This window comes from Penicillium nucicola (genome assembly GCF_028828085.1).
Source record: "Penicillium nucicola strain IBT 29836 chromosome Unknown utg000010l, whole genome shotgun sequence".
Taxonomy (NCBI): Eukaryota; Fungi; Ascomycota; class Eurotiomycetes; order Eurotiales; family Aspergillaceae; genus Penicillium; species Penicillium nucicola.
The window spans coordinates 1,118,005-1,143,064 of record NW_026643134.1 but is presented as its reverse complement, the minus strand read 5'-3'; the positions used below and the strand labels follow the sequence as shown (position 1 = coordinate 1,143,064).

Sequence of the window (25,060 nt, the reverse complement as noted above, 5' to 3'; positions counted from 1 at the left end):
GTTGGTTCTATGTAAGGTAAGGCCTGCTCTTTTATGAGTCTATGTTAGGGAGGGCCTGCCTGCGCTATGCTACATAATGAGTAGAGGTTCAATATGGATCAAGCACGGGGATGCAGAATGATGTTGTCGATCAAGCGCACTGGAACCTTGCCATCGCCCAATCCGCAGTCCTCATTGGGCTTGGATTCTTCCAAAGGTGCCATTTTGAATGCAGTGCTCAACACGGCTCCCTTCGCTGGGTCGACAATGTCTAGCTCGTCGAGGCTATCGGGATCCGCAAGAGAAATGTAATCAACCTCATAGAGTGCTCTCTCGGATGTTGAGAGACCTTGCTGCTGGGAGAGAACAGAATCTGCCACACTGTTCGCGGCGCCCAGGATATCCGCACGGCTAGTCTTGCCGGCCATATAGGCATCTTCTGCAGCCTTGAGAGACTTGTAGACAGTGAGTCCCACAGAGCGTCTCCGGTCTCCCAGATACACATTCCGTGAGCTTAATGCCAGTCCATCAGATTCACGGGTGGTTTCGATAATGCGCACCTCAGTTCCGACGTGGAAATCTTCCACCATCCGCTTGATGACCACTGTCTGTTGCACATCCTTCTGGCCGAAATAGACACGGTCGGGAGTTGTGATGTTGAAAAGCTTCATGCAGACAGTTGCGACGCCGCGGAAGAACACTGGACGAGAGCCACCCTCCAATTTTGTGGAGAGCGGAGTAATCGTAACAAACGAGCCATGTCCATCGATCTCGGACGAAGGAGGCAGGCCGGGATAGACCACCTTGGATGTCGGGGCGAAGATTGCTGTGATACGTCCCGCGCTAGCACTGTTTTCTCCCAGACGTTCCAGTTCCTCATTCAGTTTCTCCAATTTCTCCACGTCGGTATCCCAGGTACGGGGGTAACTTGACAAGTCTTCCGTCACTCCAAATTGTGTGGGATTGACATAGATGCTCACAAAAATGTCGGTGTTTTCGCGCGCCGCTTGCCGAATCAATGAGAGGTGGCCCTCGTGAAGAGCGCCCATGGTGGGAACGAAGCCCACGGTGCGGTCCTTTTTGAGCAACTGGCGTCGCAGGCCACGGATTGAGGGGACATCGCGGAATACTTGAAATGAAGATGGTTGGCGGACAGTCTGCGAAGCTGCAGTTGCATCGGCAAGGAGAGATGAAGCTGTCGCTAGTGGCGGGAGAAAGAAGGTAAGCTTATATGGAGCTAGCAATTAAGCTATCAGACACATACATGAGAAGGATCTCACGCCATTGACCAGCCGAGACATCTTGGAGGGAAGGGCGTTCTCTGCGCTGCAATCGAGAATGGCCCATGAAGATGGCCCATGAGGCAATTGGCATACACGTGACCTGCCTCGGCATGGGAATGAGACATCCGGGGGAAGCTTAGCTATGGCCTCCACCAGATCTCCGCTTTTTAATGACATTCACTTCTGCTTCTCTTCTGCTTCTCTCCTTTCTCTGTTTCTCAATGGAGTTGGCATTTCGATGATTTGACCCCCACCTCTCCCCCGCGTTATACCCCGTTACCCCGTACAAGATGCCCCCTAAAGCCGATGACCATTCGGCGCCCGACTTGGAGATCACCAAGAGCCAGTTAACCATTCATCCCTCAGGATTCACGGGAGGTCCTGAAACTCAAGATGATCAAATCACCGAGCGCAATCTGGTGCGCCACATGGCGCGATTCCGTGAGAATCCCTTCGATTTCCTCCGTGAAGTGAGTCTGTACATGTCTGGAACAGGGTGGCGTGCATATGACGATGCTATCGGCCAACCGATCTTCTATTCTGGATTCTCCGAAAAGATGAAGACATCGATTTTGGGCAGTCCGCTGCTACAGAACAAGGTTACCGAGCTAGCGAACCGTCGGCTTACGGTAGAGGAGAAGGAAGGATTGCTGGCAATCAAGGATGGTGCCACACTCGACGACAAACGTGCCCGCCGGCGAACTGAGCTCGAAGGGAATCTGCGAGAAGTCGTGGATACGATGATGGACGACATGATCTGCAAGATGGAAAGCAAGAAGTTCATTCGGGGTGCTTATTACATGTGCACCCAACTGCTGACGCGCGCTTACCATCAGGGTGAGTTACTTGCGTTGTGTCTAATGACCTGTCGATGGAATACTAAGTCAAATCTATAGGCATTCATGTGTCCAGTGAGGAGGTGTTGCGTTTAAGATCGGTGGCCGATGCTGCCGCAAAGAAGAAACAATCAATTGTATTTCTGCCCTGCCACAAGTCGCATGTGGACTATGTTTCATTGCAACTTATATGTTACCGCCTTGGAATTGCTTTGCCAGTTGTGGTCGCAGGGGACAATCTGAATATTCCTCTACTCGGTCCTTTCTTACAACATGCCGGTCAGTTCAGTGTAGTGATCTTGACTGTAGGCCTTTGCTGACTCTTATAGGCGCTATGTGGATCCGTCGAAGCTTTGGAAATGATCCATTGTACAATACTGTTGTGCAGGCTTACATCGATACTCTTCTTCAACAAGGATTCAACTTTGAGTGCTTTATTGAAGGTGGTCGTTCTAGAACTGGAAAGCTGCTTTCACCCAAGTTTGGAATTTTAAGTTTCATCATGGACAGCTTACTGTCAGGTCGAGTCGAAGATACGATCATTTGTCCTGTCAGTACACAATACGACAAGGTCATTGAGACGGAGTATGTTGGCCCACTGATAAATTGGACTCAATATCGCTGACAATAGTTCTAGGTCATACATTAGTGAGCTGCTCGGCCAACCAAAGGCGAAGGAAAACTTGGCCGATCTGCTCTCCTCATCCTCTGTCTTGTCTCTTAAGCTTGGCCGAGTCGATGTCCGGTTCCATGAGCCTTGGAGTCTTAGAGAATTCATTGGTCAACAGCTTACGCGCCTTGACTTGCCTAGCACTAACATCAATAACACACTCAGCTACGCGGACCGTGGCCGTATCCTTCGAACCTTTGGCTATCGGGTTTTATCTGAGATTAACGATGTCTCCGTCATGATGCCAACCGCTTTGGTAGGAACTGTCCTATTAACTTTACGCGGCCGTGGCGTCGGAAAAGGCGAATTGGTACGGAGACTGGACTGGCTTTGCGAGCGGGTCCGGGCCAAAGGTGGCAGGGTTGCTCATTTCTATCGGTCCCCGACAGCTATGGTCGTCGATCGCGCTCTGGATGTTCTGGGTCCCAAACTTGTCGGTGTAATCTCTGGACTGGTCGAACCCACCTATTATGCGGTAGATCGCTTTCAGCTGTCCTTCTATCGCAACATGCTTATCCATCTCTTTATCGCCGAGGCGCTGGTCTCTGTGGCAATGTACACGAAAATCAAGCAAGGCGGTGGGCCTGCTAATCAGAGAATCACTTACGAGGCTTTGAAAACCCAAGTCTCGTTCCTTTCGCAGCTTTTCCGTGGCGAATTTATTTTCCCGCCTGAGGGTCTCGCTGCCAACTTTGACAAGACATTGCGTGATTTGGAGAAGGACGATGTAATCAAGATCACCCGAGATGATTCGAGTACTCCGCTCTATCTGGAGCTGAGTGAGGCTGAACGACTCTGCGGTCGTGAGAACTATGACTTCTACTGTTTCCTGATCTGGCCTTTCATTGAGGCCTCTTGGCTGGGTGCAGTGTCACTCCTTGGATTGACACCGCCTCTGGATAGCCCCAAAGAGATCTGGATTGATTCGAAGAAGGCACAGGACAGTGCACAGATTGTAAGTTGTGTCCTTTGCCAAAAGAGTTTATTCTAACGATTACAGCTTGGAAAAACATTATATCACCAAGGAGATCTTTCTTACTTTGAAGCTGTCAACAAGGAGACTCTGAAGAACTCCTATCAACGATTCGAAGAGGAAGGCATCATTCTCGTTTCGAAGAACAAAGAATCACGGACCGGTCCGTCTCTAAGACTCGCACCGGAATGGGCTCCACACCGGGATCCCAACACCGGCAAAGTCATGGACGGTGGGCGATTATGGGATTTCACTGAACTAATTGCTCAGTCTCGTCGTGAAGGGTAAATCTCCTCCTAAACGTTACCTCCTTGCGAGACAGTCACTAACTTTGCCTAGAAAAAATCGCCGGGACGGTGCAACAGTTTCCTCTCGCGTTCTGACCATGTCCGATCTTGTCGGACGTCAACTATTCTTGAGTGCTGCCGCACCGGCTCCAGCCGATGTTTCCTCGCGCCAAATGCGCCGCAAGGCAATTGCCACAGACGCCAAGCTCTAATCCTTTGATACCCGCTCATGCACCATGTACAGGCTGCTAACTAGCACTTATTTCCCTTCTGCTTATTTGCATTCACTCGGAAGATGCCTTGCCTTGTTCTGTTTATACCCTGCTTTCATGCTTGGCGTCAATTTTCCATATATGCATTTTGTAAATAATTTGCCTTTGCGCTGGTAACTTGTACGTTGTATTTCAATACAACGTTAAGTCATTTCAGACTTAACTACTCCTGCTTCGCCATACTTCTGCCAAGCAACCATAAATTTGAGTTATGAATTAACAAGACGGAACCCGACAGCAGTGATATAAGCCTAAGATTGACGACATGTTAACGTTAAAGCGTACGGTCTTTCTATGTCCGCTATATGCAACCGTCAAATACTCTCGGTGGCTGTACATAGAGCCCATTCCACTCTCGAAGAGCGATTCTAGTACGAAGAGTTTTGATCTCCGCTAAAAGGATCCAGCGTAGGGAAACATTTGTATAGTCTAGTCTAGGTGATTCAAAGAACTCTTTTCTAGAAAAGGTGCTCTAGTATCAAATTTCTTTGTAAATTAGCGTTTTCTCTTATAGCTAGACTACGATTTAGGTCAGCGATAAGCGTTTTCTTTGAGTAAACATTATTTTTGGCTATTCTTTTAGCTATTCATTTAGCTACTCCTTTTGGCTACTCTTAACCGGTCTTTTAATGTCTTTTTTGAGTAAAACTCGAGTATAATATGGAATTTAACTAACCTTCTTTTAGATGTTGTTATACTCTAGGAGGTGAAGTCCTTCACAGAGAACATATTTAATGACATGTTCTGGATTGGAAGAGTTAAGAGGTTCTGTGTGTGCTGTTGTTAGAGATGACGGTACAACCGATCTGGTCTACTGGGTATCGCGCTATGGGGCCAAGTTTCCGCATGAAGACACGCTTGATACTTTTTTATTATTGTTGAGGTCTAGGCCAAGTTTAATTTTATGAGGTTAACTCCAGTTACCACTTTCGCCCCTCATGCGAGTTATCCACGAACTCAACTCACCGTATTAATGACCCTGTGATATTTACGCTGAGAACCTCAAGCTGTGGCAAGTCAAACAAGAATGAATTTTTGAAACAGGAGTATAGGACATCACACAAAAGAAAAAAAGAGACATTGAGTTCAAATCCGCTGAAACGCATATCAATCGTAACCAACACATTCAACAACACAAGATAGAGAAGGGTACCAATATATAAAAAAAAGGAAAAGAGGTCAAAAACAAACAAGAGAACTAAATGCTAAAGCACCATCATTTCGAATCCCCAAAATCAACCTCTCACAGCCTGCCCCTTCAGACCAGGACTTGTAGGAGCTGATCGAATAGTCGCAACACGAGGCTGCGAACTAGCAACCGGCGTCAACTTCTCCATAGCAGCAGCAACTAGATCCTCCCTGGAGGGCCTAGGCGTCTTGGGATGAACAGTCATGCTATCATCAGAGACAACAGTGTCGGTGGTCTTCTTCTTCGCAAACTCCTGCAACCGCGCCATAATAACCGGCGAATCCGAATACAGCACCACACCCTCCGAGTAAATGCAAGAGCTAGCACGCTCCTGGTCATTAGCAAAATCCTCATGGGCAGCCTCGCGCACAATACGCGGGAATGTGCGCAGCACAATATGGCGTGTTGGTTCACCACCCTGCGGATGGGTATGCTCGCAGTTTGCTCCGTATTCGAACCATCCTTCGTTGGGGATGGTGTCTGCGTCTGGGGCGGGGAAGGTTGCTAGGACGAGTTCACGTTCGACGCGGGCGTGGCGCCATGTTTCGGCGGCTAGTTTGACGATTTTGCGGACGCCTGTGACGAGGGAGTCCAGGTGTTTGGGGTCCGCGAAGTGTTTGATGTGGTCGATGATTTCGTCGACTATGACTGCTGCGGCAACGTTGATGGATTGTTTGGCGTCCGAGGTTGTGTAGGCTGCTTTGAGGGTTTGTTGACGCCAGAATGCTTCGCGGCGGACGGATTTACGGCGGATGTCCATTGATAGCATTTGGAAGAAGGTGTCTGCTTTGTCGTAGCGGCGGCCCAGGGTGAAGAGGAAGGGTTGGAAGACTCTGTAGGTTATGGTTTTGGATACTACGTGCTGGATGTAGGCGCAGCGTAGCTCGCGCGAGGCTGGGGTGTTATCGAGGAACGGTGGAATTTCGGAGGGAATCTTGGAGAGAATGTCTTTTGGTGGGTCGATTGGGAGGTAGGCGAAGTGTTCTTTGGATAGGTTGTAGATAAGTTGCGAGAGTTCGTTGAAACAGTCCAAACTAGAGGTGAAGATGTTTATTAGATCGTGTCCATTTATCGTTATCAACATGAAATCTATAAGAGAATGTATGTTCGTTCGCCGTTGCGCTGATGCAAGATGCAGTTCAAACAAAAGAAATGTAAAAAGAGCGACGTAAAACAGAATCAAAAGATACCGAAAGAAAAGTATGGGTTTTCAAGGCTCACTCACAAGAATTGATCGCCTTTGGTGCTCTTAAGATCGGTGGCCTCTCCAAGACTGAGGAGTGTCTTCCTGAGCCTGTCGCAGTCTCGGTCTAAATGATCGATGGTCGATTTCATCTCACTCACGGCACGCTGAAGGTGCTGCTCCTTGATGATACCATCTCCTTCCATTCTCTCCTTCTCTCGCTCGGCACTGGAGAGCTCGCCATTCTTCTCAGCAAGTTGCTTCTCAAGGGCGGTACGCTGCTCGGTCCAAAGCTGCTCCTTCTCCTGGAAGAGGGTTTCAAGCACAGCAATCTTCTTATCGAGTTCCTTGGCAGCTGCGGCGACCTGGTCGTCGTGGGATTTTTTGAGATCTTCCAATTCACCTGCATGGCCTTCGCGAAGTCCATCAGAATCTGTGGCGTGTTTTTGGTGCAATTCTTCAATTTCCTTTCGTGAAACTTCGAGTTCGGCTAGTTTGGCTGCCAATTCTTCACGTGTCGATGCGAGTGCACTCAGTTGGCTTTCCAATTCGGTCTCCTTGGACTCCAAGTCCGCAATCTTGGACGAAAGTTCAGTCTTGGTCGCTTCCAGCTCGGTGCGCTGGGCTTCAAAAGACTCTTGCATGTTTGATTTCTCCTTCTCCCATTCGCCCTTGGCGGCTTCAAGCTCGTTGCAAAGCTCTCGCTCACGGGTCTCAAGATTCTCCGCTGCGGTCTTCTCATCCTCGCTCTTGATTTCTTCGAAGAGCTCGGTAAGCTCCTGCTTTTGTGATACAAGGGCCTTTTCTTTTTCTTCTTTCTGAACCTCCAGCTCTTTATCGTGGGTCTCTTTCGCCTCTGCAATGTTGGCGTTCAACTGCTCGATTTGTCCCTCGAGCTGGACCTTAGCTTGGGTAAGTTCCTCGTTGGACTTCTGGTGAACAGCCAAGCCATCCTCGAGGTCTCTCTGCTTCTCTTGCAGATTTCCGAGTTCCAATCGTAGCTCATTGACTGTGTTCTTGAGCCTGGAAGTATCTTCGGCGCTTTCGTTTGCAGTCTTCTTCATTTGAGACTGTAAGGCTTCAATGTAGTACTCCTTGTGCATCAACGCCTGCTCGTGCTGATTTCCAATCTGTTTCATCTCCGCCTCTCGGTTTGACAACTTGCTATGGGTATTACGGAAACCATGCAGAAGGCGGTTGATGTCTGGAATGGCAGACTGGATTCGTTGAAGAAGCTCAATATTCTCACTATCGCTGTCTGGTGGAGACAAGGCTCCATTCTCACCAGGGTGGCCAGCCATTGACAGATTCTGGAGGGCCTGGTATGAGGCCGCGTAAGATGGGTCTGGAATGCTATAGCTTCGCTGCATGTAGTGGGGGTCATGAGCATAGTGAGGAGAGTATTGTCCATATGGAGGAATGGCTCCAGCAGAGCTCATCACAGGTGAATTGACAGAAGCCGAGCGGCTTGGGGCGGCAGATCCAGCTGCAGAAGCGGGGGCGGGAGGAGCCACCGGTGCAGATGGGGGAGGTGGTGTTGCGGTTGGAGACATGTTGGGTGATTTATAGGGGTAGTGAGAACGTGCAAGGGGACTGCTGACTTTAGGTACAGGTGAAGCAGTGTAGGGCACCGGAGAGGCGTACGCTGCTGGTGATCCGGCGTACGGAGTTCCGGCGTATGGGGAAGCAGCGTATGCAGAACCAGCGTATGCGGAGCCGGCGTATACAGATCCAGCGTATGCAGAGCCAGCGTATGCAGACCCGGTGTAAGGAGACCCAAGATAGGGTACAGGAGATCGATAAGGCACGGGGGAGGCAGTGTAGGGTACTTGGGAAACGTATTGCGCCGGTGAACCGTAGCCCGCTTGAGGGTTGTATGGTACCGGGGAAGGGTATGGGATTGAAGAAGCGTATGGAACGGGCGAAGAGTATGGAATTGGTGCAGCGTAGGGGGAATACGCGGATGGTGCAGGTTGATATAAGTAGTTATCCTGGGAGGGACTTGACATAAACCGTGCTTCTGTTAAAGACGGCGATGGCAATGGAACACTGGCCGCAACGGGAGTGAATGGACCAGCTGGCGCTGCTGATACTAGTGGCTCAGATGCCTCAACTTCTTGCTTACTTGGATCATCCAAGGGCTCTTGGTCATTGGGCTCTGTGTTGTGGACGATAGGCTGGGAAAACACTGTTTCGTCTGAGGGCAGCACACTCTCGTCAGTCTTGTCAGCCTCGACCTGAGGAGAAGGTTGATCTGCGACAGGGTCGGTAGCCAACGGCACAGTCGCAGTCACAGGAGATTGACGGTTAGAGACAGGGTCTGGAGTAGCTGGTCTCTGCTGGTCGGTCACAAGAGACTCTTCAGTTGGAACAGGGTCTGACTCGACTGGAGCAGCAGATTCAATGACAGGGGATCGTTGACTTGTGATAGGGTCAGAGTCAGCTGGCTCGTCGTCGTCGTCGTCGTCAAAAACCTCGTACGCTGACACCGGTAGAGGTGTCTTAATCTCAGGAGAATAGGCAACAATGGGCTCAAGGCTTTGTTCAGTCTCCTGCGCCGGAAGTTCAGGGCTGCCAGGAGTTGGAGTGTTTGTAGTTGATTCTGCGACATCAGGGCTCTGTCCCTTCTTAACCTTCTTCGTATTGGCTTTGGCCTTTTCTTTGGCCTTATTCTTCTTACTCGCGACCATCGCGGATGAGTGATGCGTGCCCAAGATTCCTTGAAAAAGGGAGACGTGAGAGACGTGTTACCAATGGGATCAAAGGGCTAAATCGAGCATGAGCAATAGTCAGATGTTTCATGGGGTGACTGTACGTTTGCAACCAGCCCTGGCGATACCTCAAGATATAGCCCAAAGGTCTATAGTTGGGAGAGGATGTGAGATTCCCCGGAATAATTAATAGCGCAAGCCAAGTGGCCGGGGGATGCAACGGATGCTGATCGGGCAGTGATTTGGAACTAAAGCGTGGACACGGATGAACCACAATAACAGATATGAGGCGAAACCAGAATTCTATTCTTGAACGCTGCAACGCACAGAAATAGACAAGAAACAAAAAAAAATATCTAGACTTAAAAATTAGCACCCGAACGTTGGCACAAAGGCGCGGACCGAACCTTGTACCCAGCAATCAAAGGGCAAAGAAACGAAAGGGCACAAAGAATCGCAGGAATACCAGAATATTCCAATATTCCGATATTCAAATATGCAGAAGATCCTAAGCGCACTAAAATTCCATTCTGAACCGAAGCGAGAACCAGTTGGGGTGCGCCATGACATTGGGCATCAAGTGGGTTCGGGCTAAGATTCAGTAAGGCGATGTGGGGGGTGAGCGAATATCGTTGGACATGTTCATTCGAGATATGATTTGCATGAGTGAGCGATACATGCCTGTATGTCGCCCGATTAGTATATCTTGGGAGGAAGATGAGGCATTCTGTAGATCAGACAACACAGCACAATTACCAGATGAGGTTTCGAGCACCGAGTCCATCCAGTTTCCATGCCGATCAAAACAATATTATTCTCGGAACACCAGATTGACTAGGACTTGAAAGTCCGACTGCAGTTGGATTCCGAATTGTTTCTCTAACAGTCAGCTTTGGAACAAGGAGGAGACACAGCATGAGAATATGAGAGTAAGATTATGAGAATGAAGAAGTAACATAGAATTGAGATAGACATGAGATGTGGAAACCGATCCAGGATTCCACACCATGCAAGATATGAGTATACATGTACTATCTGGAAATGAAGACGAGCACCAACATATGATCTCTCACAAAACCAATGAAAGATGAAGTGAAGTATGAAAGTGCACCTGATTCGCCCTAGCCCCAAAACAGTAAGTCACGTGCAGTCGACTTTCGCTTTCCACCTCGCCCTATCATCGGTTCCCAAAGGGTCATCGACCACCACCAATTGTCCTCCTCCACAACATGTTCGCTGCCAGACGATCTGCAACCACGACGCGGCAACTGCTGCGCACCCAGCGCCGCTGGGGCTCACACGCCGCCCACGAGCCCGTGAACGAAGGCTTCGGCGTAAGCTCCCCCACCGACCGCGACCAGACTCGAACCTGGAGAGCGAGGCTCAATTGCCACAGACATAGAAACAGACAGCGCTAACCATTGCATTCACCCTCTACAGCGCAGTCTCTATGTTACCGCTGGCTCCATTGCCGCTGCCTACCTCCTCTACCGCGTTTCCAAGTCCAACCAGGAATCCGGCGCCCCATCCTGGATCTCCGGCCTCATTGAGAAGTGGACTCCCTCGCAGGAGACTTTTGAGCAGCGCAATGCTATTCACACTGCTATGATGGAGAAGGCTGCTGAGGACCGCCACTTGCTTCAGAGTCAGGGTCCCCGTGAGGCTTATGAGTTGAAGCAGCCTGAGTATGTACCTGGTGGATTGAGGGATGCTTTCTTGAGCTATCGCTGACATTTTCTTGCAGTATGATGAACACCGGCTCACCGTACAACCTTGCCGCCGGTTCGCGGGTCGACCTCAGCCACGTTGTTGCTCACTACGAGCGCAAGAACCAGGAAATTGAGGAAGCTCGGGTTGTGCGGATGAAGGATGGCAAGTCTCTCTATGATTAGATGGGAGATATTTCTCTGTTTTTTGTTTGCTTGTCTGTGATAGACATGTGTGGAGGGAAAAACATGTACATATAGGTTGGGACTTAACGTTCAATCCAGCACTTGATAATTGGATTTTCTTTTATTTGAACTACACCTCGGAGGCAGATACATGATGATGGTGATGTAATTTGGGTATTTGATTTTATGAACGAGCTATACTGTCTCTCTTCAGGTCGTAGTAGACGGCACAACCTCCAGAACAACCCTCCCCACTCCCTCGGAATGAACATTCAACTTCTGCTGAACATCCAGTTTACTTCCACAGACATTACCAAGCACAGCAAGGAACTCATCCACGCCACCACCAACACCGAAGTAAACCTTCTTCGCCGCAACAAGAGCACGACTCCTCGTCGAAGCAGTGTTCGCCCGACACAAAAGTGCCAAAAGAGTCTCGGAGAATGCACTCAACGAAGCAGGCGAGTAAATTGTCTCACTAGCAAGAACCAACGTTCTGCGGGGAGTATTGCCAGACTCAAAGACCAGATCGACAAACTCAGGAGACCAAGCACCGGAAATTAAATCAACAGATATGCCACGGTTCACAAGATCAGTTTTGAACTCTTCGATCAATTCTGGTGTGATGTCTAGCTCCTCTTCCTGGTCTGGAGCAGTAGAAGAAGTGCTCGAGACAGCCGTTTGGGAACGGCTATTCTGCCATGTCAGAAGAAGATTAGGCAATGTGACAAGGCGCAAAACGTCAGAGTTGTAATCTGCAAATGTGAAGTGCTTCTTGTCTGTGGTTTCTGTGCCATTGAGAATGCGGGCGAACAGTGTCAATGATGGAACTGCTGTGCCTGTGCCAAGCTATTGCCCGTATATATCACCAGTCAGTAATCTGTGCCTTGAAGTCTTTCGGGGATGAAAGAAACCAACCTCAATGATATGACTATCTTGCAATTCATCGGAGGAACCATTGAGAATATCCTCATCAAGGGAGAGCTTCGCCAGATCCAACGCGCATTCCCACGTCTTGAACCCACCTTCATAGAAATTAGGCTTGATATCGCCTTTCTCTATGCCGGCAATTAGCTCTTCGTTATCATGGCCCGCGCTGTCTTCGGCCATGAGCTGCGTGCGGATATCAAAGATTTCTCGACGGGCAATGACGACGGGTGCATTGCCGATTTTGAGTTTGTTGAATGAAATTTGAGACGGGAGAGATGAGAGCTAGAGTCTTTGTTAAATTTGTTTCTTTCAAGACGTTTGACGTCTCTAGATGTCATTTGACATATCCTCTTGGAGGGGTATCTCGCGACTTCGTATGGACCCGTTTGAGGGTTGCATTCACATGAATTGACACCCCAAGGTATGAATACATGTTTATATGGTACATAAACCGGGCATAGCTAGGGACTATCCACTTACCCATTCGTTCATATCGTGTTTACTCGCTTTCACCAGCTCGGGAAGAGAGTTGCCGACATTCTGTTGAGAGGAGACAGGGCAGATATCATTTCTGATTTCTGAATCATCCATGTCGATGTCATCCCCCGAGAACCCAAAGCTGAAGGCCATGTTGGTGCAATTAAATGCTGTCTCTGTATATCAGAGAACACTGTGCAGAAGGTTGTACTCGCTGTTGTGGGCAGCTTCAGATATTGAAGATAGCAGGACACCCAGACACGGTCCTGGCTTAATGCAAACTCTGAGTTTAAGAGAGTTATAAAAGGAAACAATCCACGAGGAATTGGAAGTAATATCGGCGTCGTGACTCGATTTCCATACAAAAAATTGCAGTGGGTGAGGTGATGACTAAGCCTGTCTGCCCGCAACCTGAACAATTCCATCATGAATTCTGGTGACGAATAACAAAGCTCTGAAGCAAATGTATCAATTATGTATCCGTATAGTTCATATAAAATGGTACATTTGACTACGATGTACTGGGAAATCAGACAGTCATATAATGCAAAAGGGGATGTATTCTCATTATTCATATCCAAGTAACCAGTACCAATGCAAGTCTACATGCAAGTCTAGATTCTTTTAAAAGCAAGCCAAAAGCTCCACAAATTAAGAGCTGCCATTCTTCTCGGCAGCAGCAACAGCCAAGTCCAAAGCCTTGAGCACATCAGCGTGCAAATCAGCAGAGTCCTCAATACCACAGCTCATGCGAACAAGGTCGTCGAAAACGCCAGCACTCTCACGCTGTTCCTTCGGGATACCAGCGTGGGTCATGGCAGCGGGAACCTCACACAAGCTCTCAACACCTCCAAGACTCTCCGCGAGAGTGAAGATCTGAGTGTACTGGCAGAAAAGGTGCGCAGCCTTCTGGCCGCCCTTGATGCGGAAGCTGAGCATGCCACCACCCATACCTTCACGGTGCTGCTTAACGGCGATCTTGCGCTGCGGGTGGGAGTCAATACCCGGGTAGTTGACGGAGATAACGTGGGGAGAGGCTTCAAGCGCCTTTGCGACCACGGTGGCGTTCTTGGAGGCCTCGCGGGCGCGCAGGTGCAGGGTCTTCAGACCGCGGTGGGCGAGCCAGCAGTCGAATGGTGAGGGGATGGCGCCGATGGCGTTCTGAAGGAAGCCGAGGCGCTCCTTGAGGCTCTCTGAGCTGAATGCGGCAACACCCATGCAGACATCCTGGATTTTGGTTAGTTTTGTTACAGCAATGAATGGAATCAGGTGGAGTTGCATACCGAGTGGCCGTTGATGTACTTGGTCACGGAGTGAACGACAATGTCGGCTCCGTGGTCCAAGGGGTTTTGGACATAAGGACTCATAAAGGTGTTGTCAACGACAACGAGGATACCATGCTGGTGGGCAATGTCGGCGATGAATCGGATATCGACCAGACCAAGGGTAGGGTTGGAGGGGGTCTCAATCCAGATAAGCTTAGTCTCGGGGCGGATCAAACGCTCGACGTCTTTCTCAACGCAAGGCGAGAAAGAGACCTCCACACCTTGCGCGGAGGCAACCTTGGTGAAGTACCGGTGAGTGCCACCGTACACATCAGAAACAGAGACGATGTGCGAGCCAGCGGCCAGGGACTGGAGGACTACCGCAGTGGTAGCGGAGCCCGAGGAGAAAGCAAGAGCATACTTGGCGTGCTCGAGGGCCGCAATGGCTTCCTCAAAGTTGTCACTATTGCTGCATTAGTCGGTGTGCTGGACCTCGGAACTTGGCAAAACTTACCGGTTGGGGTTGGAACTGCGAGTGTACTCGTAGGCACCAACGGGGTTACCAACACTAGTCTGAGCATAGGTGGTCGACAGAGAGATCTGGGACTGATCAGTACACTTTCTTTGTGAGGCTGTATCGATGGACTTACGGGGGCAATGACAGCGCCAGTGACAGGGTCGTGAGGCGCACCAGCGTGCACCGCGAGAGTGCCGAATTGGCGGTTAGTCGAGTGTCCGTTATCCATGGAGCCCATTGTGAATGTGATTGCAATTGAGAGAAACGTAAAGGACAAAGGTGGCGGGTCAGAAAGTCTTTTGTAGTAATCCGTGGATGATAGTCTCCGGATGCGTTGATTGCTAATCAAGGGCGAAGATGACGAGCTTCGCTTTGAAAGTTTCGAACAGAACAGAAATCGTCCCTGAAAAATTAACTGAAAAACCACGAAAACATGGATTCTCTTACTTGAAGACAAGATCGATCGCGCTACTGCGACTGGACAACGGCTGACTCGGAGCTCCACCGGTCGCCGCTATTTGGTCGGAGAATGGGGTTTTACGCCGAACGGTCGGAGAGTCGGAGAGAGTCGGACCGTCGGAGAGTAGCTCTATATCGCAGTATCACAGTATCACCTCTTGGGTTCTCGGGGTATAAGTGAGATGCTTCTCTATGTTAGACTAGTGATATTTACTCGGTAGGACATGGGCTATGTACTGTTTGCATACAAGTACAGTATCCTTTACCCCGGACGATTTGCGACATCCGCTGCACGACTTGACTTCCGCATTGGTCTTGATTTCAAAGCACACGGTTTACACTGAACTTCATGGCATTATGGGTATCTGATCTGACTAAAGAAATTGTATGGCTCAACGCCATAGACACACCGTCTATATAACATCCGGCAACTTTACCACCAGGTAATAGGCCCGGTTCCACCCATTTGCATCGAGCCCTAGAAGCGGTCAGCAAAGCAATAGACATGCAGAAAAGGAAACCAACAATAATGGAATAGGGAGGCCGTCTCTCTGTAGGAGTTTCATCGCCAAGGTCTGGCGCATTGGGGATCTGGTCGTGCCACTCTTCTGATTCAATACGGAACCGGACGACTTCTCCCACATCAAAGAAGAACTCTGAGCCATCTTCGTTTTCCCAGATCCAAACTTGCTCTGCATAGTCACTATCAGAGGGTCAGTATGCTGTCATTCCACAAGTGAGAAGATGCTCACAATCGGGACTTTTCCATAAGCATCTGGGGTGGGATAAGGATATCGTTGAAGAATTCCAGACCAACTATCCATACATTAGTCGTGAGCTTCTGGTGTGAATACTGGAACATACTCTTAATGCCGTGTTCTGTGCCACTGGCAATCTTGCCTAGCATAATCTCGCCTTTGAAGGGCCGGAAAACGATCATCCGGAATTTGACTAGCCTGGTTAGTGACAATCTGAAGACTGTATAGCGTTACTCACCATTCACGTTGACCAGGCCAGTCCCATGGCCAATCAGGCCATCGGAGGACTCCAAGAGGTCATAGAAGCTGATGCAGAGACCGATTTTTTGGATTACCTAGTCAACATGAGCAGCTGCCGGTATATGGAGACAGCAGAAGAGCACACACCTTGTTGGCATATTTCTCATTGATGTTATCTTCGATAGCCACAGCACTGAATTTAGAGAAGTCCTCAGGTGATATCTGGATCAAGTCCGAGATAGTAGTCTGCCGCCGTTAGCCACCGTTTGAATTGTAGGCGCTAGACTCACGAGGATGAACATAATGAAGGCCCCAAGATCACAGGATCAACGCTGCTCAGGTGGATATCCAGGTGAAGATCTTCCTTGACGTTGTACTCTGAGCAAAAAGCTTTTGACATTCAGTGGGGAACCACGTGACCGCCTTCAAAAGCTTCCATCGCAACTTCTCTCGACTTTATTTTATTTCCACGCGCATTTTCAGATTGCGCCGGGACCTCTGGAAGGTCTTCAGACTTTCATCATGGGCGCTCAGGGGTTTTCATTTCCACCCCCTCCTCCGCCACCACCGGCGGCAGCCCAACCTGCCTACCCACAGGGACAGCATGGGCATGGACAACAACATGGGCAGAACTGGGGACGGGGAGGTCATCGAGGCCGTGGCCGAGGACAAGGACAAGGAAACCGAGGCCGGGGAGGACATTATCAAGAAGGAGGACGACCACCATATCCTAATCCGGGCTACAACTATCCATCCAACTACGCCTATCCAGCTCCGTCTGTTCCTGCACCACAATATATGCCTCCCCCACCATATCCTGGGCAATCGCAAGGCTTCCAAAATCCTCAAAACCAGCCCGCATATCCACCACAATATTCGCAGACACCAGGGTCCTACCAGCAACTGCCCTACAACTCGCCGAACATGCCTCAGTCCTATCCTCCGACTCCAACATATATGACCGGTCTGCCAACACCTCCCCACGGCGCTCCAACTAACCCAGCAATGATGGGCTGGGGTGCTGAAGTGCCGAGCGCTGCGCAGTATATGCCAGCTCAACCCCAGCCACGAGGCCCACGCCCTCCCCACGTACACAACGGACATAATGGACACAACGGCCCCAAGCCAAAACAGACCCATAAGCGTGATCACTCCTCCGCATTCAGCAAACACACCGCACCTCGAACCCCGGCAGCGCCCGCCGTCCCCAGTTTTGGCAACCCTCTGCCGTCGAAGCCACCACCAGCGGCAGACGCGAATGGGAATAATCGCAAACAGAAGAAGAGAAAGCGGAAGCACAACCAGCTGGGATTGACCCCCAAGACTGAGGAGCATGAATCCAGTGAGGACGACGAGGAAGTAGACGAGGAATCCAAGCTAGCACCAGGGGAACCGGACGCCGCACCCATTCAATTTTCTTACAGAGGTCAGACAGCTACGCTACAAACGCCATCGGATATTGCCGCTTGGATTGCAGAGCGGAAGAAGAAATTTCCGACCAAGGCTCGGGTGGATGAAAAGCAAAAGGTTGCGGACGAGGCGAAGGCGACCCGTGAAGCTGCCCGTCAACAAAAGTCCAATGAACAGCAGGCAAAGCGAAACGCCGATCGCAAGCCTAGCGAGAATAATACCGAGTCGGCTAATAAGGCGGACAATCAGCGTAGGGCTGACAAGATCCAGCGCAATCTAGATCGAGAGCAAAAGCGGATCGCCAGAGCAATTGCTGAGGCTGAAGCAGCTCGTGTCCGGTTTGAAGCGCTTCAAAAGGAGGCTCTGAGCTTGAGTTCGGCGGCTCAGGAGGGTTCAGTGGACATTCAAGCGGGGCCGGATGAGTTGCCTCCAAATGAGCCTCCAAATGAGCCTACAATTTCAGAGTCTCCATCGCGGGCGCACGCGCCAGTGGATGCCGAAGTTTCGGATCCAATCATCCAAAGTGGAAATCCTCCAGATGGCGCTGGCGCCGGCGACAGCGATGGCATGGATATGGACATTTCAGGCAGTGACTGGACCTCCTCGAGTGGTTCGGAAGCTGGTTCGGATTCAGAATCCGACAGCGACTCAGCCCCCGAGCAGGTAAGCTCACGTCGCACTGGCCCCGAGAAAGTGGCGCCGCCGCCCCGTGAAGGGAAGAAAACCACTTGCCGGTACTTTGCGCGCACCGGGCAATGTAACCGCGGCGACCAATGCAAATTCCTTCATGAGACACCCGAAAGAGGGCCGAAACCCAGGGCTGAGAAGAAAGAGAAAGGACGCAAGGGACTATACCAAGCCGTGAGTATATACTTTTTTTTTTTCTTTTCTGGACTGTTTCTGTTCTGGATTTGATAGCAATGTTTTAACCGTTCTAACATGGGTATAGCTTCTGGACCAACAAAAACACGACGAAGACCACCGAGCTATGGAAGTGATCTCCTGGCTTGGACAAAACCATCTGCTTGCGCCTCCCAATACCCAGCAATGAACATACGCAAGGACCGAACCTGAGAGAAGTCGGGGGGGATTGGTCTAATTTGGAAGTTGTATGATTAGCCGAATATGAGTCGCGTGGCCCTGCAGGTCCAATTCCGTTCACAAACTCCGCGATTCCCGGGGTTGTTCGCCCCCAAGTCTGTGATTTTCCAGTTCTCGTATTCGCCCAATCATAAAAGTGACAGGGCGCTCAGCTAAAATTAGTGCTATGTCGGAAATTCGGACGGACCTTTCCAAATCTTGGGGCGTCTTTTAGCGCGAAGTAAAGAGGAATTGTAGCCGAAGTAGGCCGACGGTGGAGACTTGCACCAGTCAACGCAGGAGATTCCCTGCCAAGCGAGGAAATCGAAGCCGTTAATGGCCACAGACTGGCCATAGACAGGCAAAAGCTCGTGGGTCGCCCACGAGAGTAGCTGTGTTGCCAACCAATCGCTGTGCCTTGCATGAGACGCTATTTGTTTTCTTGTCTCGTTCGGGCATTGGAAGTCCCTTAGTCTCCAGCTAACAAACCATGGGCTCTCTTATAGCACTAACCTCGCCTTTCATTTTCGGCTCTTTATCCCATTTGCCTTAAGTGTCGCCTTTCCTTCTTTTGAGGCTTAGAAATCTCTCTCGTTCTGCATCTCTCTCTCTCTCTCTCTCTCTTTCTGTCTCTGCACATATATTTCACTATATCTCTGCATATCTTTTTAATACCGTCTTTACATTTGAAACTATAGAACAAGATGCGTTTCTTCACTTCCTTCGCTGTCGCCGCTCTGGCCGCCATTGCCTCTGCTTCTAGCAAGTCCAACTCGTTCAACATCCCCGTCACTGGCTACACCTTCAAGGTCGGCGAGGCCACCACTTTGACCTGGACCCCATCCACCAGCGGCACCGTCACTCTGCGCCTGCAATGGGGCGCCGTGACCACTGCCAACTCCGGCACTGTCATCGCCTCCAACCTCGACAACGACGGCAGCTACACCTGGGACGTCCCCGCCAACCTGGCTGCCCAGCCCGACTACACCATCGAGATCATCTCCGATGAGGATAGCGCCGACTACAACTTCCTGCCTCGCTTCACTGTCGAGGGTTCCACCGTCTCTGTCTCTACTTCCACCGCCAGCAAGACCACCAGCACCTCGTCTGAGTCCACCAGCTCCGCCACCCCGACCACCACCATGACCACCGACTCATCCAGCTCCGCCTCCACCAGCTCCCAGACCACCATGGCCACCTCCAGCTCGGCTGCCAGCACCTCCGCTTCAACCACCGACTCTTCCAGCTCCAGCGCCAGCTCTAGCACTGCCTCCTCCACCAGCGCCAGCTCCGCTGCTAGCTCCTCCGCCTCGGCCACCGAGTCCGCTGTGCCTACCACCAACGCCGGTGTCGCCAACCGCGTCTCTGGTGGTCTCCTGGCCGTCGTCGCCGGTGCCATTGTCATGCTGTAAATTGATTCATTTCCATGTCCATGACCTGATCTCGGCGCATTCTGCTGCCATTATTGATATTTTTCTTTTTTTTCCTTCTTGGTCGCTGTATCTGAAACAGAGCAGTTCTCCTATATTTTTTTTACCCTTGACCTTACTCTTGGCGATCATTGGCACATTGTACAAAATACCGCTGCCGGTGACTGGTCGGGTTTGGGCTTGTCATTTATTGTGACTATTATTTTTCTCTTTTTTTCGCATTTATGTTTATGCTTCGGCTAAGCGTGTTTCTTTACGATAACTTTTGGAATATCCCCTGAATCTACGAATAATTTTTTTTCTCTCTGCCTCATTCAGCCCCCTTTTTCATTCGTACAATTAAAATGTACTTTATTTCCCGCGTTTTGGAGTCATTGGACATCCTTGAATTTAACTGCCGAGGACAGAGCGTTTTTCCCCTCTGATCGACAAGCGAGCGACTGCGGGACTCGGAGATAATCAGTGGGATCGTCCTGTCCACTCTCTTTTTTTCTCTTTTCCGGACAGCACATTAAGGTGTATGGCGTTCGGCTATCCGGGGCTTCCGCTGCTTAGTGCGATACGTGGTAGCATTGATTCTTCTCACTGTCTGTTGCAACAAGGAGAGGCCAATAGCCTCTTCCCAGTAAGGGGCTAATCTGGTAAGTATCCAAGATATCCCGTTGTAAATGAAGATCAGCCGGGTGTGGAGTTCAACGGCTGGGCGTCATATCCCTTTGATTTCTTCAGATAGACAAGTGGAGTCATCTGGCTTAGCTTGGATTCTACCTTGTTTTATCTTATTCCATCTTAGACGGTGTGAATTCGGAGAGTATCTTACAAGTTCACGTACAACATTCACGTAGCTCTGGAACACAGTCTCCTGTCTAGGGTTATCCAAGACCCTGTGACTCACCACATGACTTTCGTCGATGAAATCCAAATCCCACTTGATTCTGATGTTTTTTCAGGCATATCATTTCAACCTTGCAATGTTTTCATCTAGACTGACCCTCATGTCTTTGGTAGGGTTTCAGGGTTCAATTCATGAGAATACGAGCACCAAGTCTAGGCATCCACACTACTCAACCCCCTAACGTCCAACCCCAGTTACTCGTACATAGACACACATTGCATGTCTACACCGCACAAACCGCAATACCATCAAGTATTGCGACAGAAACATCCCAAGACAGTACATGACCTCACAAATATCCCCGAACCCCATATTAGCCCACCACTCCCATCTTCCATCCCCATCTCACGCAAGGGCGAGGATCGGAGTTCGCTCGTGTCAGAGCAAGGGCGCCCTGGCATCTTGCAGCACACTATGCAACGCACCCCATAGCCTCAGTGAAAATGGAATCACCGAATCAGAAGGCATGGGTTCTCACAGGTTGTCTGATACATCGCCCAAGGGTATCTCAGCCCTTGACAAAGACCCCGAAGAACCAAAATGCACATAGGAAAAATATGACAGACTATGTCTGCATGTGAGATATGCAGAAACTGGGGCCTTCTCTGTGACTTCAATGGCCCAAAGTTTACTTGCTAGCCATGACAGCTCTGTTCGTAATGATCGACTGGCTTGCTTGGCTACAGGGTTGGGCCGGGCTTCCGAGTTCACACTACTGGACAGAGGACTGTATGGTGAAAATTCTATTGCATTAGGGTCTTTGATACATTTGTCTGCACTTACTTGGACTTGGTTCGATTGGTATCGGTGTCAAGGGGAGGTATAAAGAGGCTGATGAATCCCACCCCGAGCTAAAATCTAACCGTAAAGCTAGTTATAGATTCTTCTCTATACATACTATATCGTGCTGTGATCGGTCTAAGATCCCCACCATGCCATCCACCAGCTTCCTCGTCGCATCAGCTGTGGCCCTCGCGGCCCTCACAGGCCTAGCCAATGCCCAAACCAATATCACAGACAGTGCCTGTGCCTCCTCATCCGAATATAAAAAGTGCAACTCGGACGTCTCGAGCAAATGGAGTTCGTGCATTCGCGATTGCGGCGGGAATGGCAATTGTATCGTTGATTGCGGATGTACTTCTCATCAGAAGTATATCAATTGTATGGCTGAGACGTGCTGGAACCAGGTATAACACCACCCCATCTCCCATCCACACCTATCCGAAAAAAGAGACCCTCAGCTAATATGATCCAGGTCTACTCTTGCGAATACCAACTCTTCGTCCAACAATACTTCGCAATCTGCCCCAGCGCCTCTGAGCCAATCCCATTCTGGCCAGCCCCGGCCAACGCACCGAACCGCTGTTCCTGCGATCTGGGCAAAGTCCTGCAAACGACGCTCTCTTCGCGTAACGAGCAGACACAGTGCATGCGAAACGTCACCGACCGCCTTTCATCCGATGTAACCGATCTATCAAACCTGAGCAATGGACTTGACATCGCAGGCCGGGCATCGGACTGTGCTTGTTGCGGTGCAAGCGCTAGTATCTCTGCGTATGTTGCACCACCACCACCACCCAACCCTAACCCCTCCCAAAACTAACAAAAAACCAGAGCATACGAAATCTGCCCACACACCAAACCAACCCTAGCAGGCGCAGACCTCTGGCCAATCTTCTTCCCCAACGACTCCGAAAATGAAAACCTATACAACTCCCTCCCGAACTGGAACTGGGCCTGGTCTTCATCGAGCTGCTCTCGCATGAACACAGACTCCTGCAGGGATCTCGGGTTCAGTGATACAGACAAGTTCTACCGGCCTGGCGATTTCCCGGATAACGGCACCTCGACGCTGAGGAATGTTGGCGGGACTATTACTGCCCCGCCCAGTGGAACGGTTCTTACTTGGAGTCAGTCGAGTACTACTTACACGGTCTCGGCTACCGGGTATGATAGCAAGGCTGTTGCTAGTCAGAGTGAGTATCGGGCTACGGCGACGGAGACGGGGGATTCTTTCGCGACGCAGACTGCTGATAATGCGGCTGGGGGGTTGAAGCCATTGGGGGGGATGGGGGTTGTCGTTGTTTTGGGGTTGGTTTGGGAGTTGTAATTGAATTGATGGGATTTGGGGTTAAGCTGGGCTGGATCCGGACTGGGGTATGGATGGTTTCTTGGTATATTGATGATTATGTTTATGATTATATTCGTAGGGTGATAGGGTGTGGTTTCTTTGCATGTTACCACGAATTGACTTGGACTACGATCAATTTGGATACCATTTGTGCCTGTCATTTATTCCCTGCAGGGACTAAACTGTTTTACATCTCCTAATATAGTCTAAAAGTATAGATTACGAGGGCAGTAAGATATAGAATAATTTCAATAGACTGCACAGCAGCTAAAATCAAAAGACCCTAAAAACGCCACCAACCCCACGGATATTAATACCAGACGCTGAATAGTCCATCAAGAAACACAGACGGGTACGACAAAGTAATAGTCAAGATCACCACGTTGGCACAACCCTCTTCAAGAACTTCATAAACTTAAAGAACCCAACGGCATACTCCACATTCCCAAGCGGATCAACAACCCTCTCAGGGAAAGCAATACCAGCCCCAAACAGCCCCGGCACATCAGCACCACCATTCTGATGGAAGCGACCATTGCCATGATCAAACTCAATCGCAAGCGGGGCACCCTCCTTCTTCAACTGTGGCAATGGATCACGCGTATATCCCACAGCCTGGACAACATAATCACAGCCCGGCATATGGCGCTGATACATCTCCGCCTCGGCCTCACGGCCACCGCCACAGTCGATCTTGGTAACGACCTTGCCGGCCGGAGAGGTTGCCAACTTATCGTCTTCGAGTTGGGAGCGCGCAAACTCAGCAGCCATCCCCTTTAACCCCGTGTTATCACGGAGGATCCACCCGTCTTTGTATTCCGCATAGCGGAGCGGGTGACGCGTGAACCATTTGACGCGCAGATTAGGGTGGGAGGTATTGTTTAGGTTGATTAGGTTGAGGAGGGCCAGGATGGCACTGTGTGAAGCACCGACAACGGCTGTTGTTACGGGGATATCAGCGCGGAGGTGTTTGGCCAGAGCGCTGGGTTTCAGCACGAGGTCCAGATCCAGGCGTTGGAGAGATGGGTCCTGGATTGGGAGGGGCACTGTCGTTGGGTGGGAGCCTGTGCAGAGGATCAGGCGGGCAGTCTCGATTTGCAGGTCTGATGGGTTGTCTTTTTGTGTGATGCGGATGGTCCAGGTTGCGGTGCCGGATCTTTCGCTGAGATTTGCTGCCGAGACGAAGCCGCGACAGGCGTATACGTCGTCCATTTTCTGCAGGCCATCTGTTAGGCCGCGAACCATGTCGGCTGCGTAGTGGAGATGACAGGTCTTGTCCTGGTCTAGCTTTGCTAGGGCTGTGAAGGCATTTGGGTGGCTTGTGTTCTCGATGGCCTTTTGGAATGGCGTTGTTGCTGTTGCGTAGGCTTGAAATAGGGATACCTTGGTGTTGCTGGTGGGCTTGTCAGTATCCTCTATGGCGATGTGTGTTGTCTGGTACCAACCTAGGGACCTCGCGATAGTTCTTGTTGACTCTGCCGGCTTCAAAGTATGGATCGATCCATGCGATTGTGCCTAGTTGGCGTTCCAGCAAGTTGCCGACAACAGCGACGCCGGCCGGGCCAGCTCCGACCACCACGGCAGCGCATTTTCGAGAAGTCATGTTGAGTAATGAGAGATCAGAGATTGGAGAGCAAAAGAAAGGCAAGATAGTGAAATGAGTAAACAGTTGTTCATTGGATCTAAATAGAAATATGGATCGGCGACTGAAATGTATCGCCGACTCAATCGGCGATGAGGGGGGAAGGGTGAACCAGCCAAGAACGGCCTTTCCGCAAAGAATGCGTCAGTGTTCGCGATCATCATCGGCGGTGCAGATAACGCAACTGATGTCCAGTCGGGTCGTCGCTCAGATGGAAATCATCCCTTTTGTTGTCCAGTCCAAGGTCGCCAATAAACAATGACCCCATAGCATTGCGCAGCTCGAAAGTGTACTGTTAGTTACTCCGTCATTGCAGTCCAATGTAGTCCAAGGTTAACACTGGGCTTAACCGGCCGAGAGCCATAGTCGAGACATCCTGGCCCCACTGGCCTTGTCGGGCTGTCGGCTGGGTCGTTCCATGTGCCGTGTCAGGGTATCCGGGGTTGAAGTAGCGGTGATGAGTCCAGGGATGTGAGGGTTAGCAAGAGTGACATAGTCACCAACATGGATATCGGTCAAGCAGATGAAAACAAGAGGAAACAAGAATCCCA

At 50.3% G+C, this 25,060-nt stretch overlaps 11 protein-coding genes across 11 annotated transcripts; 5 read left to right on the top strand and 6 right to left on the bottom strand.

Annotated features, from left to right (window-relative positions):
* Positions 1–98: 98 nt before the first annotated feature.
* On the bottom strand, positions 99–1,280 carry N7511_008975 (pantoate--beta-alanine ligase PAN6; the record flags this gene model as incomplete). The annotated part of the gene is made up of 2 exons (XM_057131352.1): positions 99–1,180; positions 1,244–1,280. The coding sequence occupies 2 exons, from the start codon at positions 1,278–1,280 to the stop codon at positions 99–101; spliced, it is 1,119 nt and encodes a 372-aa protein (XP_056979340.1).
* A 272-nt stretch (positions 1,281–1,552) lies between these two features.
* Positions 1,553–4,240, top strand: N7511_008974 (lysophospholipid acyltransferase family protein; the record flags this gene model as incomplete). Its single annotated transcript, XM_057131351.1, has 6 exons — positions 1,553–2,099; positions 2,159–2,377; positions 2,428–2,683; positions 2,736–3,723; positions 3,769–4,025; positions 4,081–4,240. The coding sequence occupies 6 exons, from the start codon at positions 1,553–1,555 to the stop codon at positions 4,238–4,240; spliced, it is 2,427 nt and encodes an 808-aa protein (XP_056979339.1).
* Positions 4,241–5,535: 1,295 nt separating this feature from the next.
* On the bottom strand, positions 5,536–9,362 carry N7511_008973 (uncharacterized protein; the record flags this gene model as incomplete). The annotated part of the gene is made up of 2 exons (XM_057131350.1): positions 5,536–6,523; positions 6,715–9,362. The coding sequence occupies 2 exons, from the start codon at positions 9,360–9,362 to the stop codon at positions 5,536–5,538; spliced, it is 3,636 nt and encodes a 1,211-aa protein (XP_056979338.1).
* A 1,250-nt stretch (positions 9,363–10,612) lies between these two features.
* Positions 10,613–11,275, top strand: N7511_008972 (putative NADH-ubiquinone oxidoreductase 178 kDa subunit; the record flags this gene model as incomplete). Its single annotated transcript, XM_057131349.1, has 3 exons — positions 10,613–10,717; positions 10,824–11,068; positions 11,128–11,275. The coding sequence occupies 3 exons, from the start codon at positions 10,613–10,615 to the stop codon at positions 11,273–11,275; spliced, it is 498 nt and encodes a 165-aa protein (XP_056979337.1).
* Positions 11,276–11,485: 210 nt separating this feature from the next.
* On the bottom strand, positions 11,486–12,835 carry N7511_008971 (protein-histidine N-methyltransferase; the record flags this gene model as incomplete). Its single annotated transcript, XM_057131348.1, has 3 exons — positions 11,486–12,124; positions 12,194–12,487; positions 12,686–12,835. 3 exons carry the CDS (start codon positions 12,833–12,835, stop codon positions 11,486–11,488), a joined length of 1,083 nt encoding a protein of 360 aa, XP_056979336.1.
* Positions 12,836–13,333: 498 nt separating this feature from the next.
* Positions 13,334–14,702, bottom strand: N7511_008970 (cystathionine gamma-lyase CYS3; the record flags this gene model as incomplete). Its single annotated transcript, XM_057131347.1, has 4 exons — positions 13,334–13,909; positions 13,966–14,410; positions 14,462–14,547; positions 14,598–14,702. 4 exons carry the CDS (start codon positions 14,700–14,702, stop codon positions 13,334–13,336), a joined length of 1,212 nt encoding a protein of 403 aa, XP_056979335.1.
* Positions 14,703–15,356: 654 nt separating this feature from the next.
* Positions 15,357–16,223, bottom strand: N7511_008969 (DNA-directed RNA polymerase III subunit RPC25; the record flags this gene model as incomplete). The annotated part of the gene is made up of 7 exons (XM_057131346.1): positions 15,357–15,401; positions 15,449–15,626; positions 15,676–15,739; positions 15,788–15,874; positions 15,920–16,016; positions 16,069–16,167; positions 16,212–16,223. 7 exons carry the CDS (start codon positions 16,221–16,223, stop codon positions 15,357–15,359), a joined length of 582 nt encoding a protein of 193 aa, XP_056979334.1.
* A 220-nt stretch (positions 16,224–16,443) lies between these two features.
* Positions 16,444–18,382, top strand: N7511_008968 (CCCH zinc finger protein; the record flags this gene model as incomplete). The annotated part of the gene is made up of 2 exons (XM_057131345.1): positions 16,444–18,192; positions 18,281–18,382. 2 exons carry the CDS (start codon positions 16,444–16,446, stop codon positions 18,380–18,382), a joined length of 1,851 nt encoding a protein of 616 aa, XP_056979333.1.
* Positions 18,383–19,115: 733 nt separating this feature from the next.
* N7511_008967 (GPI anchored serine-threonine rich family protein) lies at positions 19,116–19,823 on the top strand (the record flags this gene model as incomplete). Its single annotated transcript, XM_057131344.1, has 1 exon — positions 19,116–19,823. One exon carries the CDS (start codon positions 19,116–19,118, stop codon positions 19,821–19,823), a length of 708 nt encoding a protein of 235 aa, XP_056979332.1.
* Positions 19,824–21,668: 1,845 nt separating this feature from the next.
* On the top strand, positions 21,669–22,846 carry N7511_008966 (uncharacterized protein; the record flags this gene model as incomplete). Its single annotated transcript, XM_057131343.1, has 3 exons — positions 21,669–21,923; positions 21,992–22,290; positions 22,351–22,846. The coding sequence occupies 3 exons, from the start codon at positions 21,669–21,671 to the stop codon at positions 22,844–22,846; spliced, it is 1,050 nt and encodes a 349-aa protein (XP_056979331.1).
* A 396-nt stretch (positions 22,847–23,242) lies between these two features.
* N7511_008965 (uncharacterized protein) lies at positions 23,243–24,470 on the bottom strand (the record flags this gene model as incomplete). Its single annotated transcript, XM_057131342.1, has 2 exons — positions 23,243–24,260; positions 24,313–24,470. 2 exons carry the CDS (start codon positions 24,468–24,470, stop codon positions 23,243–23,245), a joined length of 1,176 nt encoding a protein of 391 aa, XP_056979330.1.
* Positions 24,471–25,060: the final 590 nt, after the last annotated feature.